The 17,287-nt window shown below is 38.4% G+C and overlaps 1 protein-coding gene across 1 annotated transcript; it reads right to left on the bottom strand.

Annotated features, from left to right (window-relative positions):
• Nucleotides 1-1,629: 1,629 nt before the first annotated feature.
• On the bottom strand, nt 1,630-2,728 carry LOC149107904 (adenosine receptor A3-like). Its single transcript, XM_089295970.1, has one exon. The coding sequence runs from the start codon at nt 2,726-2,728 to the stop codon at nt 1,709-1,711; it is 1,020 nt and encodes a 339-aa protein (XP_089152096.1). The 3' UTR covers nt 1,630-1,708.
• Nucleotides 2,729-17,287: the final 14,559 nt, after the last annotated feature.

Genomic DNA, 17,287 nt, shown 5'->3' with positions numbered 1-17,287 from the left:
TATGCTGACTACAAGTAGAAATAAAGTTATATACATATATTAGAAATGGTTTTTAAAATAAGATTTTTCATCTTAACATGTATGAGGAACAGCGTTCCTCTTGCGAGTATTCTTTCGTTTAAATAAAGATCTTTTTTTCATAAATTAAGAGTTACAACCTTATGTGATCTCTTTAGTTTTTCTTGTCTAAAAATAAGTCGTATGTTAAAACTTATGTGATCTCTGTAAACTTTTCCTTACTTGAGAAATTATACAATTAAAATATGCATAAGGAGGATAGCTTTTCAGTATAGCATACAAAAAAGTTTTGTTTCTAAATCAAATTTAACTATATTTGATAATTTTTGAATGAAATGAAATTTTTCCCCACCTTTTTTATCCTAAAATATTGAAGTCTATGTTTCTTTGCTTGGTAATTTTTGATTTTGGTCTTCGGACAAGCGCGCAATAATTTTTTTTTTCCTGCTTCGAAGTCGGCTAATTCGAATCAAAAATGTGCGACATTCCGCGTGCGGTCAAAATATGCAAATTAGGACCGTTGACGTCATAACTGGTGTGTAAAACCTCCCAGCCATCACAGCAGCTGACAGAAACAAGCGAAAGAATGGGAAGTTTTGTGTTAACGGAGGGCCCTGTTTGGTGAGCTGTAAAAACACCACTTGCACGGAAGGCATTGCCATACATAAGTTTTCGAAAGACGATGTCAGAAGAGCACAAGGTTTGTGATTTGTTCAGAGACACCAGCCCAAATTCTCTTACTTACATTTATTATATGGCTCTGTCTCATAAGGACTGGGAACTACCAAATTCACGAATTGGATTGGCTGAAATCGATATTGAAAGCGGTCTACAATCATTAACAAAAGTGTTGACACAGTTGAGCAAAACAAACACTTTCTATCGGCGTCCTTCCATAATTTCAAAAAACATCTTTTTTGTCGACAGCCAAACCCCTCTCTCCCCCTTTTCAATGTTGAAATACGCGCCGTAGACACTGTCATGTGGTTACAACATTGAAAAGGGGAGAGGGGGTCGAAATGTGAAAATTGGAGAGACGAAACAGGTCTTTTTCGGGGAGTGTCTCAACTGCTTTTGTCCATGATTGTAGATTTTCCTATCTAAACCGGCATCTAGACCGGTAATGTTTTGCGGTGAAAGAGATGCAAACTAAAACAAAATCATTGACTATTTTCATCTAACAATATTTATTTTTGGAAGAGCCAAAAAGCCTGATGGGAAAAAAAAGGAAAGAAGACGAGCAGACTTTGGCAGAATTAGATTGAGCTCATCGCCGTTAGCAAGCAAAATGTCAGCTAGTACAAACCAGTTACATTAAACGAATCAAATTGTCCTTGTTTGTGCCATGCAATACACATTTTATAAACCAATCTTGACCTCCGGTGTGTACAGACTTCACTGCGTTCGGTCTGTACTCACGACCTAGGTCAAGATTCTCCCATACAGACCTCGTGCGCGGTTAATAAGAGGTACATAATTTTTACCAACCGCAAAATTATTCAGCGGAATAACTGTGGGTTAAGAAATCGCACACTTAACATGCCATGCATTATTGCCTTAAGCTGGTTAGAAATTTGTTAAATAGTAGTTTATATGTTACATGGTCCTGAACCAAGTTAAAATTTTCTTGTAGTTTAGCTGTGGCTTTACAATTCAAGAGCGTATAATCTACATTATCAATTCAGAGTTTCTAAACTTTGGTATCCAGAACTTCCTGTTTAAACTTCAGCTGTAGGAGACTGTTGTCTGTTCGTAAAGTTCTGAGCTCTGTCGCCGAAATCTTCTTACTTCTTCTATTAACATTTACCATGTTTGGTGCCGCTGGTTTTCTTAAACAGCACAAAACCAGGGCTTCTCTAAACTCAGGTATTCTTAATGCGTACACAACTGGATTCGCAAACGAATTGGAGTAATTTATAACGTTCACCAGGTCATAAAATTTCCACGGTATTTGGACATCATACACAAAAATTAAACCGTTCAAAATAACTAAAGGGATCCAGCTTAGCAAAGCAAGAACAGACACAAATAGCAAGGTCTTTGTTAAGCGTTTGTTTCGCGAGTCTCTGTTTTGCTGTTGTGAAGCGATATTTCCGTTTCGAAACTTTCTCCAAATGCCGATGTTACAACCACATATGATGACTGTTAGAATCAAGACGTATGGCGTCCAATAATACATAGAACGTTTAAATGAAAACAAGAGATGTGTTGCACTGAAGAGGGCGGTGATGACGAGAGTCAGTGCCCACACAGTAAAAATAATAATACGGTATTCTCGCATTGACAGTGTTCGGTGTTTAAACGGCCAGTAAATCGCATAAAATCTCTCACCAGATATGAAAGCTGCAGAAATTAACGACGCCTGCGACAAAAAGGTATCAACGATTGCGTAGAAAATTGACAAAGACATCGACCAACCACCTTTCCAAAGTTCAAAACTGTAACCAACATTGTAAATGTAGATAGGTAGCGAAAGGATTCCTAACATCAGATCAGCAAACGCCATATTGATGACTAGAAACAAACTTCTCTTACGAAGGCTCCTGTCTACTGCAAACAGAACAGTGGTGAGCAAGTTTCCTACAACAATAAATACAAATGTCAAAATAAATGCGGCGCACAATACGATGCCTTCTGCCTTGGAAGGAAGAATTCTTGATGAATCAGTCGCGTTCTCTGAGCTATTGGTAGCTGCTTCTGTTCTCATCATATTTTAGTTTCACTGAACGATTGAAAAGTCGACTAAACTTTGCAGATAACAACGTATCGTTACTTGATGAGGAAAATAGGAGGTCTGTAAACCGCACCATGTGAGGCTGAGAAGCAAGTGGCACATCATGACCAAATTTGTAGTTTTTTTATCGTTTTAAGACCAATCATCCTGGATTAATCTTTCACATGACATGTTGACTTAACATTGACGCAACTTGTCAAGACATTTATAGACACCCAGCGTAGATTGTAAGGCAGCCAGATAAACGTGGCGTGACTCAGTTGAAATTGCGCTCATGAAATAAAAGCCTTACTTATTTTCCTACTTCATCATTTTAACGTTTTTACGACCAACGCCTTGACGACAAGCTTAAAAAGCTTATGATCGGTTTTTTTGTTTTTTCTTTACAAAAATAAAATAAAACAAAACAAAAGAGTGGCTGTGTTAGTTCTAAAGAGGAGAATGAAAAAGGTCTTTCAGAAAAGTTTTGTAATGATTGCCATAATTCGTGACTAAGATGCGTCATCCATCGCGAAGCTTATATCATATTCCTCAGATTTGACGGGTTGATCAACAGAGAAGCATCTGCTGTTTTTTTGTTCCCTTGGTTTCAAATGATGGTTAGTGTGTTTTGCTTCATTTTATTTGCTTAAAACAATGAATGGGTAAGCTTGTTATTCATATACTCCATGGTGGTTTTACGGAAAAGTTTGTAAAGAACTGACGTGTGTAAGTAGTTTCCTTTAATAAAACTGTGCAATTAATTTCCCCAAACATTAATCAGGAAGTTGACTGTAAAAAAGAACTCGCAGCGCCGACCGACCGATCGATAGAGGCTAATTTTAACTTAACTAATCATAAGGTAATTTGCATTTGGAACAAAAGTATGGGTTTTGTAGGGAAACGAGGGCTTTATTGCCGTGCGATGCCTTCAATTTTCAAACGTGTCAAGGAAAGAATGTGAGTTCTCAAATGTGGTGTAGACCATACTTGGCGGCGCACTTTGGCTTCTTTGATTTACTAACGTTTCCATGGTCACTAAGTAAAGTCCAAGTAAGCAACTTTTACCCCTTCACCCTCAAAGTGGGTTCTAAGTGCACTTAGATTATACTTAAAAGCTCTAATGTGAGGCCAAGTAATGTTTGAAAAAAAAATTGGTAGCATGTTTTACTCCTACTATTAGCTTAAAATGTTGGAGGATTTAATTATTTACTTCTTGATGGGCTAAAGGAAAAGTATATAATGAACTAATGGTAGTCTTAAACGTGGGTAAATAGTTCCGTTTGATAAAACGGCAGAATGTATTTTCCCCAATCATTAAACAGGAAGTTGACAAGTAAAAAGAATACGTTGCATCGGTTTACTGATCGAAGATAAACTTATCGTAAGGAAATTTGGAATTGGAATTGGAATAGAAGTTTGGGTTTTGCAGAGAAAATGATTGTTACAAAAGGGAACGAAAAGTGGTCCTTTATTAAAACAACAACTGAAGGTAATTCCACCGAAATAAAACTGCACAAAGATTTTTGTTCAAAGTTTGTCCAATGAATATTTATCATACGAGAACTTTAATTTTAAATAAAAAAGGGGCAGGTGCCCATGCTCGTTAAGGAACAGTGAGGCATTGAAAATGTTCCATTTTAGCGTTATTTAATGCTTATTACAAGAACGCATTCCAAGTTATTGTAAACTCTTTGTGAGCCCAGACTCATGAAAACACGTCTCAAACTACAGTCAATACTTGTGTCGGACACAAATAAACTTTTTAAGTTTGATTTTGACAGACAGCTGAATCCTTGTTAAAATATTGGAACCAAATTGCTTGCAACAGCTATCAAACTGCAAAACAGAAAAGACTACAATGCAGCTGCTATTTTCCTTATTTATTCAATTTTCAACACTAGACATCAGATCAGTATCTTCTCACGCAAAGCTAATGATTAGTTGATTGAAATGACTGGAAAAAAATTTGGGGGTGTCCGAACTTGTTAGTGAGCTATAGCCATTTTTCAACTGACAGAACTCAATATCAAGGCAAATCCGCCATGTTTCCAATGTGCGCGTGTACGAACGCGCGCTAATGACGTCATAAATTATGCGCAGTGAGGATGCCCAATGTAATACTGGGGAATGATCTTAAGCAGCTGGAAGCTCTGTTGAATACAAAATCATTTTTATTAATCAAAGGAGAAACATAATTAGACAGCTCCATGAATTTTTTTAGGACGAGCAATTGTTTTGGAAGCAGTCCGGCCTGATCAGTACGGACATCGTGAGGAATATTCTTTCAAGACGAAAGGTCGAGATAGAAAACAAGTCTTTCATCATTATATTGTCTTCGGGTGTGATATGCACCAACCGTCAGTAGTGATCACAAATTTGTCGTAAACCTGATTCCAATTTACATGTTTATTTATTATGTGGCTATGTCTCACAAGGACTGGGAACTACCAAATTCACGAATTTGATCGGCTGAAATCGGTATTGAAAGCGGTCTAGATTTTCCCATCTAGACCGGCATCGAAACCGGCGTCTAGACCTATAATGTTTTGCGGTGAAAAAGTTGCAAACTAAAATGTAAAAACATTGACTGTTTTCTTCTAACAACATTTAATAATCGAAGTACCAAAAAGCTGTAAAGAGGACCAGCAAACTTTGGCAGAATTAAGTTCAGCTTATCACCGTTCGCAAGCAAAATGTCAGTTACCTACAAACAAGTTACGAATTAAATTCGAACGAGACGAAACGACGAAACGAATTAAATTGTCCTTGCTTACCATATAATAAACATATTATTAACCGAGCTTAGTCGGTCTGTATGGGGGAATCTTGACCTCGGTCGTACGTACAGACTTCACTGCATGCGTTCATCTTGGAAGGCGTCATAATCTGTTTCAGTGACATGTCGATGATATTAAATAGAAAATAAACCAGAAACGGCCGATGGAATATGAGACAAGCTTTAAAATGAAATTGCGATATTAATGGTGTTTGAAAAGTAAATAGTGCGTTCGAGTCATTCCCGATGCTTTCAAATGATGGCGGACTCCACCGACGCCAATAATCTGGAGCGAAATAAGGTCATTATATATCGGATCACGTCTAAACACACGTGAAGAAAGACTTGGGCAGGAAAAAAACGTGAGCGGACAAAACCGGGGAATGCCGATAAATCAAGTAATCCCGCGATAATGAACGAATTACACAACATGAATCTTCCTCTGCTTCTCCCCCTGAGCCAAGTTCAGATCTACGAACTGAACTTAAAGATACTTAAGTGCCTACGAATCGATGTTGAGCGCGGCGATGTCTTGTTTACCCAACGAAAGCCATCACAAAAAACTCTGAGCTTGCGTTACGCTAGTCTGAGCGTAAAGGAGCGTTTGATTAATCAGTCTAAAACAGATCTTAACGAATAAACACCCAGATGATCTGGAATACTTGTCTGAGTATGTCGTTGGTAGTGGGAGCCACGTGCAGTATTATCATGCTCGGCAATTGAAGCTATTGTGTAGAAAATATCGCACAATTGCACAGCCGAGGGCAAAAAAAAAAAAAGAGAGAGCGAGGAGAAACTTAGTAAATGGAGCTAAGATATATTGTCAGTGCTTTAGGTGACCATGCACGGCTGCCAATGGCTTGGGCAATCGCTTGCCCAATGGCACGTACACGCAACGAATCGTAAAAGTCCGTAAGTAACGACCTCCGAAAGAAGTGAGTCCACCCCCCATCCGCTGAAAATAGAGGAACTAGGGTTCAAAAGTATAATTATTTTTCCAATTAATAACCTAAATAACGTACGATAAACTGATAACGATTCAACTAGGGAAGGTACAGCTTATTCCAGGAGGCGTCATGAAGCGCCCTGGTAAAACAAACCCCGTAAAAGTTTCATCAAGTAACAAGAAGGTACTAACAGCACCTTTTCTTCAAATTGAAATTACTAAAATTGACATCTTTGCATCATTTCCAACAGGAACGCATAAAAAGAACGTTTAATTATACTAAAATTAAAAACTCGACCAAAGAAGTTAAATATTTATAAAGCAGACTAACGTAGCAGTGCATCATGAACAGTAAATATAGTTTAAGGTATCTTACATCACGGTCTACATATAAAGTGCCCACCCAAGCTCCACCAACATAAGTTTGAACTGGAACGAAGAATTTCTAAACAATTTATAAGAACTCAGTGTTTTTACGAATTACACCCACAGCCTTAGAGTAATACAACCCTGTTCTCATAGAATTAAAAAAAAAAAAAAAAACCGGGAAGAGATACTTACAGTAGAAGTCATTTGCGTCCCCTCATGGGGTAAGAGATTCTCGCTCATATCAACTTTCTCTTCTCTCGTAAGTTCTCGCGCGTTTAGAGATCCGCAACACTCGCGTTTTAGGTGCGGGAGTCCCAACTAATGCTTACCTAACGTTTTAAAGATGCTACTTTTATCCCTCCCCCAAATCTACACACGTGTCTTTCACTTGTAGAAGTCTATCGATTTGGAAATTGCTTGGGTTAGAGATTCTCGCCCATATGAACTTTCTTTTCTCTAGTAAGTTCTCGCGCGTTTAGAGATACGCCACAGTCGCGGTTTTGGAGTAGGGATCTCAAACTATGCTTACTAAAATTTTTTAAGATGCTAGATTTGGCCATTTCTCAAATCTACACACGTGTATTTCACTCCTAAAAGTCTATCGATTTAAACAGTGTTTGGGTTGGAGATTCTCGCCCATTTATATTTTTTCTGTCGCGTGTTTTCGCGCGTTTAAAGATGCGCCACACTCGCGATTTTGGTGTCGGCATCTCAAACTATGCTTACCGGACTTTTTGAAGATGCTAGATTTGGCCCTTTTTCAAAACTACACACGTGTATTTCACTTTTGGAAGTGTATCGATTTGGACAGTGTTTAGGTTGGAGATTCTTGCCCATATTAACTTTCTTTTTTCTGGTAAGTTCTCGAGCGTTTAGAGATGCGCCACACTCGCGTTTTAGGTGCAGGGACCCCAACAAATGCTTACCTAACTTTTTAAAGATGCTATCTTTTGCCCCCCCCCCCCCCCCCCAAAAAAAAACCTAGACAAATGTGTTGTACTTCTGGAAATCTATCAGTTTGGACATTGTTTGGGTTAGAGATTCTCGCCCATATCAACCTTCTCTTCTCTCGTATGTTCTCGCGCGCTTCGATATGCGCCACACTTGCGTTTTAGGTGCGGGGCTTCCAACCATTGCTTACCTAACTTTTTAAAGAGGCTACTTTTAGCCCTCCTTTAAATCTACACACATGTATTGTGCTTGTGGAGGTCTATCGATTTGGACAGTGCTTGGATATGAGATTCTTGGCCACATCAACTTTCTTTTCTCTAGCAAGTTCTCGCGCGTTTAGAGATGCGCCACACTCACGGTTTTGGTCTCGCAATCTCAAACTATGCTTACTAAATTTTTTTAAGATGCTAGATTTGGCCTTTTCTCAAATCTACACAAGCGTATTTCACTTATAGTAGTCTGTTGATTTGGACAATGTTTGGGTTGGAGATTCTCGCCCATATCCAACTTTCTTTTCTCTCGTAAGTTGTCGCGCGTTTAGAGATGCGCCACACTCGCCGTTTAGGTGGGGTTTTCCCAACCAAAGCTTACCTAACTTTATGAAGATGCTTCTTTTATCCCTGCCCCAAATCCACACAGGTGTATTTCACTCGTGGAGGTCTATCGATTTGGACAGAGCTTGTGTAAGAGATTCTCGCCCATATCAACTTTGTTTTCTCTAGCAAGTTCTCGCGCGTTTAGAAATGCACCACACTCGCAATTTCGGTGTCGGGATCTCAAACTATAATTACTGGACTTTTTAAAGATGCTAGAGAAAAGAAAGTTGATTTGGCGAGAATCTATCACCCAAGCACTGTCCAAATCAATAGACTTCCACAAGTGAAATACACGTGTGTAGATTTGGGGGAGGGCTAAAAGTAGCATCTTTAAAAAGCTAGGTAAGCATTGGTTGGGATTCCCGCACCTAAAACGCGAGTGTGGCGCTTCTCTAAGCGCGCGAGAACTTACGAGAGAAATTAAAGTTGATATGGGCGAGAATCTCCAAGCCAAACACTGTCCAAATAGATAGACTTCTACAAGTTAAATACACATGTGTAGATTTGGGGGAGGGCCAAAACTAGCATTTTGAAAAAGCCCCGCGAGCATAGTTTGGGATTCCCACACGAAAAACGCAAGTCTACAGCATCGCTAGACGCGTGAAAGCACGCGAGTGAAAAAAAGATATAATTGGGCGAGAATCTATAGCCCAGACATTGTTGAAATCGACAGACTTCCACAAGTGGAACACACGTGTGTAGATCTGAGAAAGGGCCAAATGTATCATCTTTAAAAATTCAGTAAAGATAGTTTGAGATCACGACATCAAAATTGCGAGTGTGGTGCATCTCTAAACGCAAGAAAACATGCGAGAGAAAAAAATATAAATGGGCGAGAATATCCATCCCAAGCATTGTCCAAAGTGACAGACTTCCACAAGTAAAATACACGTGTGTAGATTTGGGAGAGGGCCAAATCTAACATTTTTAAAAAGCCCCGTAAGCATACTTTGGGATCCCCACATCTAAAACGCGAGTATGGCGTATCTCTAAATGCGCGAGAACTTACAAGAGAAAAGAAATTTGACATGGGCGAGAATCTCTTACCCAAGCACTGTCCAAATCGAAAGATTCCCACAAATAAAGAATACACATGGGTAAATTAGCATGTAAAGTAGCATAAAATAATGGAGAAGCTAATGTTTAATAGATTAGTTAATTTTCTTGATAAACATTATATACTAGATAATAATCAATTTGGTTTTCGTAGTGGACGCTCCACTACTCAGGCCTCTATGCTTATCACTGATAAAATCCAAAGAGCCATTGAATGTAAATTATATTCTTGCGGGATATTTTTGGACTTAAGTAAAGCCTTCGATACAGTAGATCACAACATTCTCTTAGCTAAACTGGAACATTATGGAATTCGTGGTTTACCAAATGAGTGGTTCCGCTCATACTTCACTAACAGACAGCAATTTATTTCTCTAAACAATTTTGACTCAGATCCTGTGCAAATAACATGTGGGTTACCACAAGGCTCTGTGGTTGACCCATTATTATTCCTGATTTATATTAATGATTTCACAAATTGTTCATCTATTTTTGATTGCCATTTATTTGCTGATGATTCTAATCTATTTTATACCCATGGTGATTTACAGCATCTAGAGCAAAATGTTAATCGACAACTCAGTGAAATTAGCCTATGGCTTCGTGCCAACAAACTATCTCTCAATATTACTAAAATACATTTTGTAATATTTCATCCTCATCAAAAAAAGATAAACAATTCCTTGAACATTGAAATAGATGGTAAGCCAATTATTCAACAAAAGAGTGTTAAGAACCTTGGCATTCTCATAGACTGTCATCTAAATTGGAAAGAACAAATTCAACAAATTTCAGAAAAAATATCTAGGGGTATTGGTGTCCTATCTAAGATTAGACATTTTGTTAATACGAAAACACTAGTTCAATTATACCATGCCATTACTCTTCCTTTTCTCTCCTACGGCTGTATAGTTTGGGGCAACACTTATGATCATAATATTAAACCACTTCAAATAATACAAAGGAAAACAATCCGTTTAATTACTTTCTCAAATTTTGATGCACATACAAGTCCTTTGTTTGCTAAGCTTAACCTTCTTAAACTTCAAGATTATATTAAGCTTCAAACTCTCCTTTTCATGCACCAGTTTAATACTGGCAAACTACCAAAGATCTTTGATTCTTTTTTTGTCAAAACATCTTGTAAACATAATGTAAATACTCGCTTTGCATCTAGATCTACTTTCTATCTTCCAAAAACTCGAACAAATTATGGCAAATTTAATATTCGATTTAATGGACCTAAATTATGGAATGAACTCGATGAAAGATTCACGTTTTGTACTTCTAATCAATTTAAAAAAGAACTAACTTCGCATTTCATTAGTCTCTATTAATCTTTACTGATATTTTGATGGTTTATATCTATTTATTTTGTTTTGTTTTGTATATTTAATCTTGTACCAAGTTTGTGATACTTATGTGTACCAATGTATTTGTTTTGCCTCTTTCCTGACTCTTACATTTTTAATTATTATAATTACGGTCAGCCAACTAGTTTAGCTTTTTAGTTATTTTGGGTGTCCCACTACTGTATGTACTGTACTGTTTATTTACTTATTTATAATTACAATCTTGTAAATTCTTTTAGTTGTTTACAGTAGTAGAAATAAACTGTTGTTGTTGTTGTCATGTTTAAAAAGCCCAGTGAGTTTGTTTTAAGATCCCGACACCAACAGTTTGAGTGTGCCGCATAGCTAAACGCGCGAGAAACGACAAGGGAAAAGTAAATTGACATGGTTAAAAACATCCACCCAAGCACTGTTCAAATCGATAGACTTCCACAAGTTAAATACACGTTGGAGATTTAATTTTAAACAGGGCTTAAACTACTAGCGAGGTAAGCAAAGTTTGGGATCCCCACAGCTAAAACGCAAGTCTGCTGCCTCGCTTAACGTGTGAGAACACGCGGGAGAAAAGAAAATTGATATGGGAAATAATATCTAACCCAAGCACTGACCAAACCGATAGACTTCCACAAGTGAAATACACTTGTGTAGATTTGGAGGAGGGCCGAAACTAGCATTTTTAAAGAGCCCCGTAAGCATAGTTTGAGATCCCACACTAAAAAAAAACACGAGTGTGCCGCATCGCTAAACGCGCGAAAACACGCAAGTGAAAAAAAGATATAAATGGGCGAGTATCTTTAACCCAAGCATTGTCCAAAGCGACAGACTTCCGCAAGTGAAATACACGTGTGTAGATTTGGGGGAGGGCTAAAAGTAGCATCTTTATAAAGTTAGGTAAGCATTGGTTGGGATCCCCGTGCCTAAAACGCGAGTGTGGCGCATCTCTAAACGCGCGAGAACTTACGAGAGAAAACAAAGTTGATAGGGGCGAGAATCTCTTACCCAAGCACTGTCCAAATCGATGGACTTTCACAAGTTAAAGACATGAGTTTAGATTTGGGGGAGGGCTAATAGTAGCATCTTTAAAATGTTAGGTAAGCATTGGTTGGGATTACCGCACCTAAAACGTGAGTGTGGTGCATCTCTAAACGCGCGAGAACTTACGAGAGAAATTAAAGTTGATATCGGCGAGAATCTCCAACCCAAACACTTTGCAAATGGATAGTTTTCCACAAGTGAAATACACATGTGTAGATTTGGGGGAGGACTAAAAGTAGCATCTTTAAAAAGTTAGGTAAGCAATGGTTAAGATCCCTGCACCTAAAACGCGAGTGTGGCGCATCTCTAAACGCGCGAGAACTTACGGGAGAAAAGAAAGTTGATATGGGCGAGGATCTCTCATTCTGTTAGGGAACGTAAATGACTTCTACTGTAAGTATCTACTCCCGGTGTTTTTTTCTTGTTTTTTTAAATTCTATGAGAACAGGGCTGTATTTCTGTAAGGTTGTGGGTGTAATTCGTAAAAACACTGATTTATGTTGCTGGCAGATGGGTGGGCACTTTATATGTAGACCGTGATGTAAGATAACTTAAACTATTTTTGCTGTTCATGATGCACTGCTACGTTAGTCTGCTTTATAAACATTTAACTTCTCTGGTCGAGTTTTTAATTTCAATATAATTAAACGTTCTTTTCAGGCGTTCCTGTTGAAAATGATGCAAAGATGTCAATTTTAGTAATTTCAATTTGAAGAAAAGGTGCTGTTAGTACCTTCTTGTTACTTGATGAAAATTTTGCGGGCTTTGTTTTACCAGGGCGCCTCATGACGCCTCCTAGAATAAGCTATACCTTCCCTCGTTGAATCGTCATCAGTTTATCGTACGTTATTCAGGTTATTGATTGGAAAAATAATTATACTTTTGAGCCTTAGTTATTCTATTTTCAGGGGATGGGGGGGGGGGGGGGGGGGGGCTCACTTCTCTCCGAGGTCGTTACTTACGGGCTTTTACGATTCGTTGCGTGTACGAGCCATTGGCCAAGCGATTGGCCAAGCCATTGGTAGCCGTGCATGGTCACCTAAAGCACTGACAATCTATCTTAGCTCCATGTACTAAGTTTCTCCTAGCGCTTTTTTTTGCCCTCGGCTATGTAATTGTGGGATATCTTCTACACAATAACTTCAATTGCCAAGCATGATAATACTGCACGTGGCTCCCACTGCCAACGACATACTCAGACAAGTATTCCAGATCATCTGGGTTTTTATTCGTCAAGATCTGTTTTAGATTGATTAATCAAACGCTCCTTTACGCCCGGACAAGCATCTCGATGCAAGCTCAGAGTTTATTAGTGATGGCTTTCATTGGATAAACAAGACATTTACGTCTGCTCGCCGCGCTCAACATCTATTCGTAGGCACTTTGGTATCTTTAAGTTCAGTTCGTAGATCTGAACTTGGCTCAGGGGGAGAAGCAGAGGAGGGTTCATGTTGTGTAATTCGTTCATAATTGCGGGATTACTTGATTTATCGGCATTTCCCGGTTTTCTCCGCTCACGTTTTTTTTCCTGCCCAAGTCTTTCTTTACGTGTGTTTAGACGTGATCCGATATATGATGACCTTGTTTTGCTCCAGATTATTGGCGTCGGTGGAGTCCGCCATCATTTGAAAGCATCGGGAATGATTCGAACGCACTATTAATAAAGTAATTTCATTTTAAAGCTTGTCTCATATTCCATCGGCCGTTTCTGGTTTATTTTCTATTTAATATCATCGACATGCCACTGAAACAGATTATGACGCCTTCTTTGGCCGCAAGACGAAGAACACTAGTGAGAGTATGTAAGGAATGCTAGAAAAATTTCCTACCATTTCTCTGCGGTACTTACAGTAGAAGCCCCGTGCGTCCCATCATGGACCGAACGCATGCAGTGAAGTCTGTATACACTACCGAGGTCAAGATTCTCCCATACAGACCTCCTGCTCGGTTACTAAGGGCTAATTAAGGCGCTAAAATATTAAAATGCTAAAAAATGTCAATTAAAAATAGTTGCACCTTTAGAAATGTTTATTTTGATGAATGCTCCATGGTGTTACAGGGCAGGAAAAAAAAAAAAAAAAAACAGGGCCCATTGCCCGGGGGAAGTAAATTTTGCTCTTGGGTGAGTGAAAATGGAATTTTGGTGGTCCTGTGGGCAAGTGAGATTAGCCTCAGTAGTCTTGTTAATGACAGTTTCCAATCAAAAACAATTTCGAAACTTATGACTACAAGATGAGCAAAACAATGAGTTGAAATCATGGATTAATTTAAAGTCCAAACATCCTTTGATCACGTTTATTGAGTGCCTCTTGGACGAGTAATACTTTAGTGGGGGAAGTGAAAACTGAAATGTACTGGCCCTCGGGCGCAACTGGATTTAAATTTTTTCCTGCGCTTTGCTATGTTTTCAGTTTTGGTCAGTTTTCAGATGTGAACGAGGAAACAGCCAATGCGAAAAGCCGTTGGAGCAAGCCACGTCTCACAGCATCAAGTGACACATAGTCAACGTTTTACTTGATACACCAATTACTAAAGGTTAATCTATAAATGTAAACGAATTACTGTTTGTAAAAACGTAAATTATAGCTTATATTGTTAGTATCAATAGACTGACACCTAGTATGCTCTTTAATGATAGAGAATGGAAGTGACTAAAATAATTGTAAAATGGTTTCCTATGCGATATTAAATGGGAAAGAAAATATGCATGTTAACCGATTTGGTTAACCGAATGCTACTAAAAGAGGGTTTCAACAGGGTGGTGGCTTTGGCAGCTAACGGATAATATTTTGGCTTCAGTTTTTACGGCTAACGGTTAATTTATTTTCCTTACTGTTTACAGAAATCTTAGAAATTAATTACGATTCCTTCAAAAAATTAACAATTAAAAATTAAAAAGATAGAATTTTATTTTAATTACTGTTGAACATATTTCAGTTCCTAGGACCAGTCCGGAATGAAAAAAGGTATTATGGTCTATTATTATAAGAACTGCTGTCGAATGTTTAAAACCATTTAACGTGATATCATCATGCAATATATTTCAAGAAGATAGGAAAAGCAGGGATAGGGTAAGCTAACGCTAAACCTAAACCATAACCCTAAGTGACCCTATTACTCCTACGTACGAAATAAAAATAAATGAATAAATAAATAAACAAACGCGAAAACTACAATCTAGTCCTAGCGTTTTAAAACTTTTTAGAGCTTCCGTCACTTTTAGGCTGAGATGAAAAAGCAAAACCCGGCGAAATATTAGGCAATTAAAGAGAAATTTTCATGGCTTGCTTCGTTATCTTTTAGAAATAAATTCCAGCGAGGTGTTAAAGGTTAATGTCTGGCTATCAAGCTGCAAAATGCATTACCATATATCCTATTACTTCTGTTAAAAATGTTTTAATAAAACTTCGTCATTTGCGAACGAAAGTAATATTTTAGAAGAATGAGACAATTGAAACTACAGCTTCAAAAAGCAATCAAGTAATAGCAAATATTTGGTAAATTTTTGTCCGTAGTAAACTATAGAAATAAAATTTTAGAAGAAGCAGACAATTAGAACTAAGTAATAGTGCGCAGAAAGGAAAGCGATAGAATTTTAGAAGTATATCAGACAATTGAAACTACAACTTTGAAAAGCAATAGAGCTGATAGCGGATGTTTGGTAAATCTTTGTCCGTAGCAAACGATAGCAGTAACATTTTAGAAAAATCAGACAATTGCAGCCACGTGTTGAAAATCAGTTGTAATAGTGAACACTTTTAGTACAAATGTCTGTCAGTTGAGGACGAAAGCAATATCACTTAAAACTACCAAACAATTGGAGCTACAAATTTTTGAAAGGCAACAAATCTATTCGGGAATATTTTCGGTAAAAATGTTCAGGAGTCCAAATGGTAGCTTCAACATTTTAGAATATTCAGACAATTGAAGCTACATTTCTAAAACTCAATGTATTCTGATAGTACAAATGAAAGCCAAAACAATTTGAAAATCAGGCAATTGGACCTATATTTTTGAAAAGTGATAATGGAAAGAGTTGCTTGATACCAGACATAATTCAGTACAGCCTCGCTGAAAGTTAAAAGGGAGGATATACTTGGTTTCTGATTGACCCATTTGCGCTTAATCCCCTTCCGAACAAATGCAAATTACATCAATCTCTTTTTAATGATATTCCCCCGCATTGCTATTGCAATTCTATTATTATTATTCAATTCCTTTGCAATTCCCATCCATTGCAAGCCAGTTCCAGCCTGATGCCGAGAATACGAGAGTGTGGAACTTATTTCTAACTTTAGCTAACTTTTTTATTTTTTCTAATTCATGTGTCTCTTGTCTGAAGATCTCTAAACCGAGGCACTTGTTGGGTAAGGCCTTGTCTGAATATGGTGTATATCGATTTACATGTGAGGATCAAGTTTGAAAAAGAGTAGGGAAAATAGGGTTGTTTGGTTTTAAAGTGTCGACGGGCCGCACGCCCCCGCCTAAATGTTCCTAGAACACCCCTTCCGGAAGATAGCCGACTTGATCAGCGCGAGATAGCAAAACGCCATTATAACCAGTTTTAGCAGTGCGATAGAATTTTTCCGGTTCTTGTAGCTTTCTTCAATTCAGGGTTAGCCATGAGAAGAATTCTCGCGCGTTTTGCCCTCGCGTGCTGACAAACTCAAGTTAGTATTATTTGTAAAAATGCCTAATGGCTGACTACCTAACTACCTATAAATTTCCTGCCAGAAGGTACAAAGAGGGGGGCTCGGTCCGGTCACAACAGACTTCAACTAAAATATCAATCCGTGATGGCATGAATAAAAGTGGATCAAAATATCCCGGGGGAGGGGTTCTCCCTTAAGCCCACCTGGGACTTAGCCACCGGCGTGGCCTGGGACACCAGTGTGGCATATGTGAACATTTTATCACATTGACCGCTGGTTTGCCAGCGACGTTGAGCTGAGTTCAACTTCGCAGTCAAGCCGGCGGTTGTTGGCGATTGTCGGCGATGAGAATATTTTATGTGTACATCATCTGCGGACGCAGCGTGCTCCTGTAAGACGATTACAGGTGGATTGGTTGAAAATTGTGGCCATTCGATTCGCATTTTTCGCAAATTTGAGTACGCCGGCGATCCATCGCAGATGCGCCGGGGACCCACTGGAACAGATCGCCAAACATTTCCAGTTGCAGCCGGCGACTACGTCGCAGGTAGGTCGGTGCGATATGAGACCCAGGCTTTATATATTTGGGCTATATAGGTATATGCGGCCCCAAAGGGTATGGTTTTTCAGCCGTTTTGGTCATAAATAAGGTATCAATTTTGGCCATTTTGGCCATAAATAGAGTATGGTTCTTGCACTCTAGTCTTGATATGGGCATGATTTTAAGAAGAAGCCACTTTTTCTGCATTATCGAAAAGAGAACCAACAAAAGCCCTTCATAAATTCTGACTATGGCAATTTAGCATTAATCTCCTGAGCT

The sequence above is a fragment of the Orbicella faveolata genome, unplaced genomic scaffold (genome assembly GCF_042242905.1).
Source record: "Orbicella faveolata isolate gen_17 unplaced genomic scaffold, um_ofav_v1 contig_26, whole genome shotgun sequence".
NCBI classification, from domain to species: Eukaryota; Metazoa; Cnidaria; class Anthozoa; order Scleractinia; family Merulinidae; genus Orbicella; species Orbicella faveolata.
Note: the sequence above shows the minus strand (reverse complement) of the source record. Positions and strands in the feature narration are given on the sequence as shown.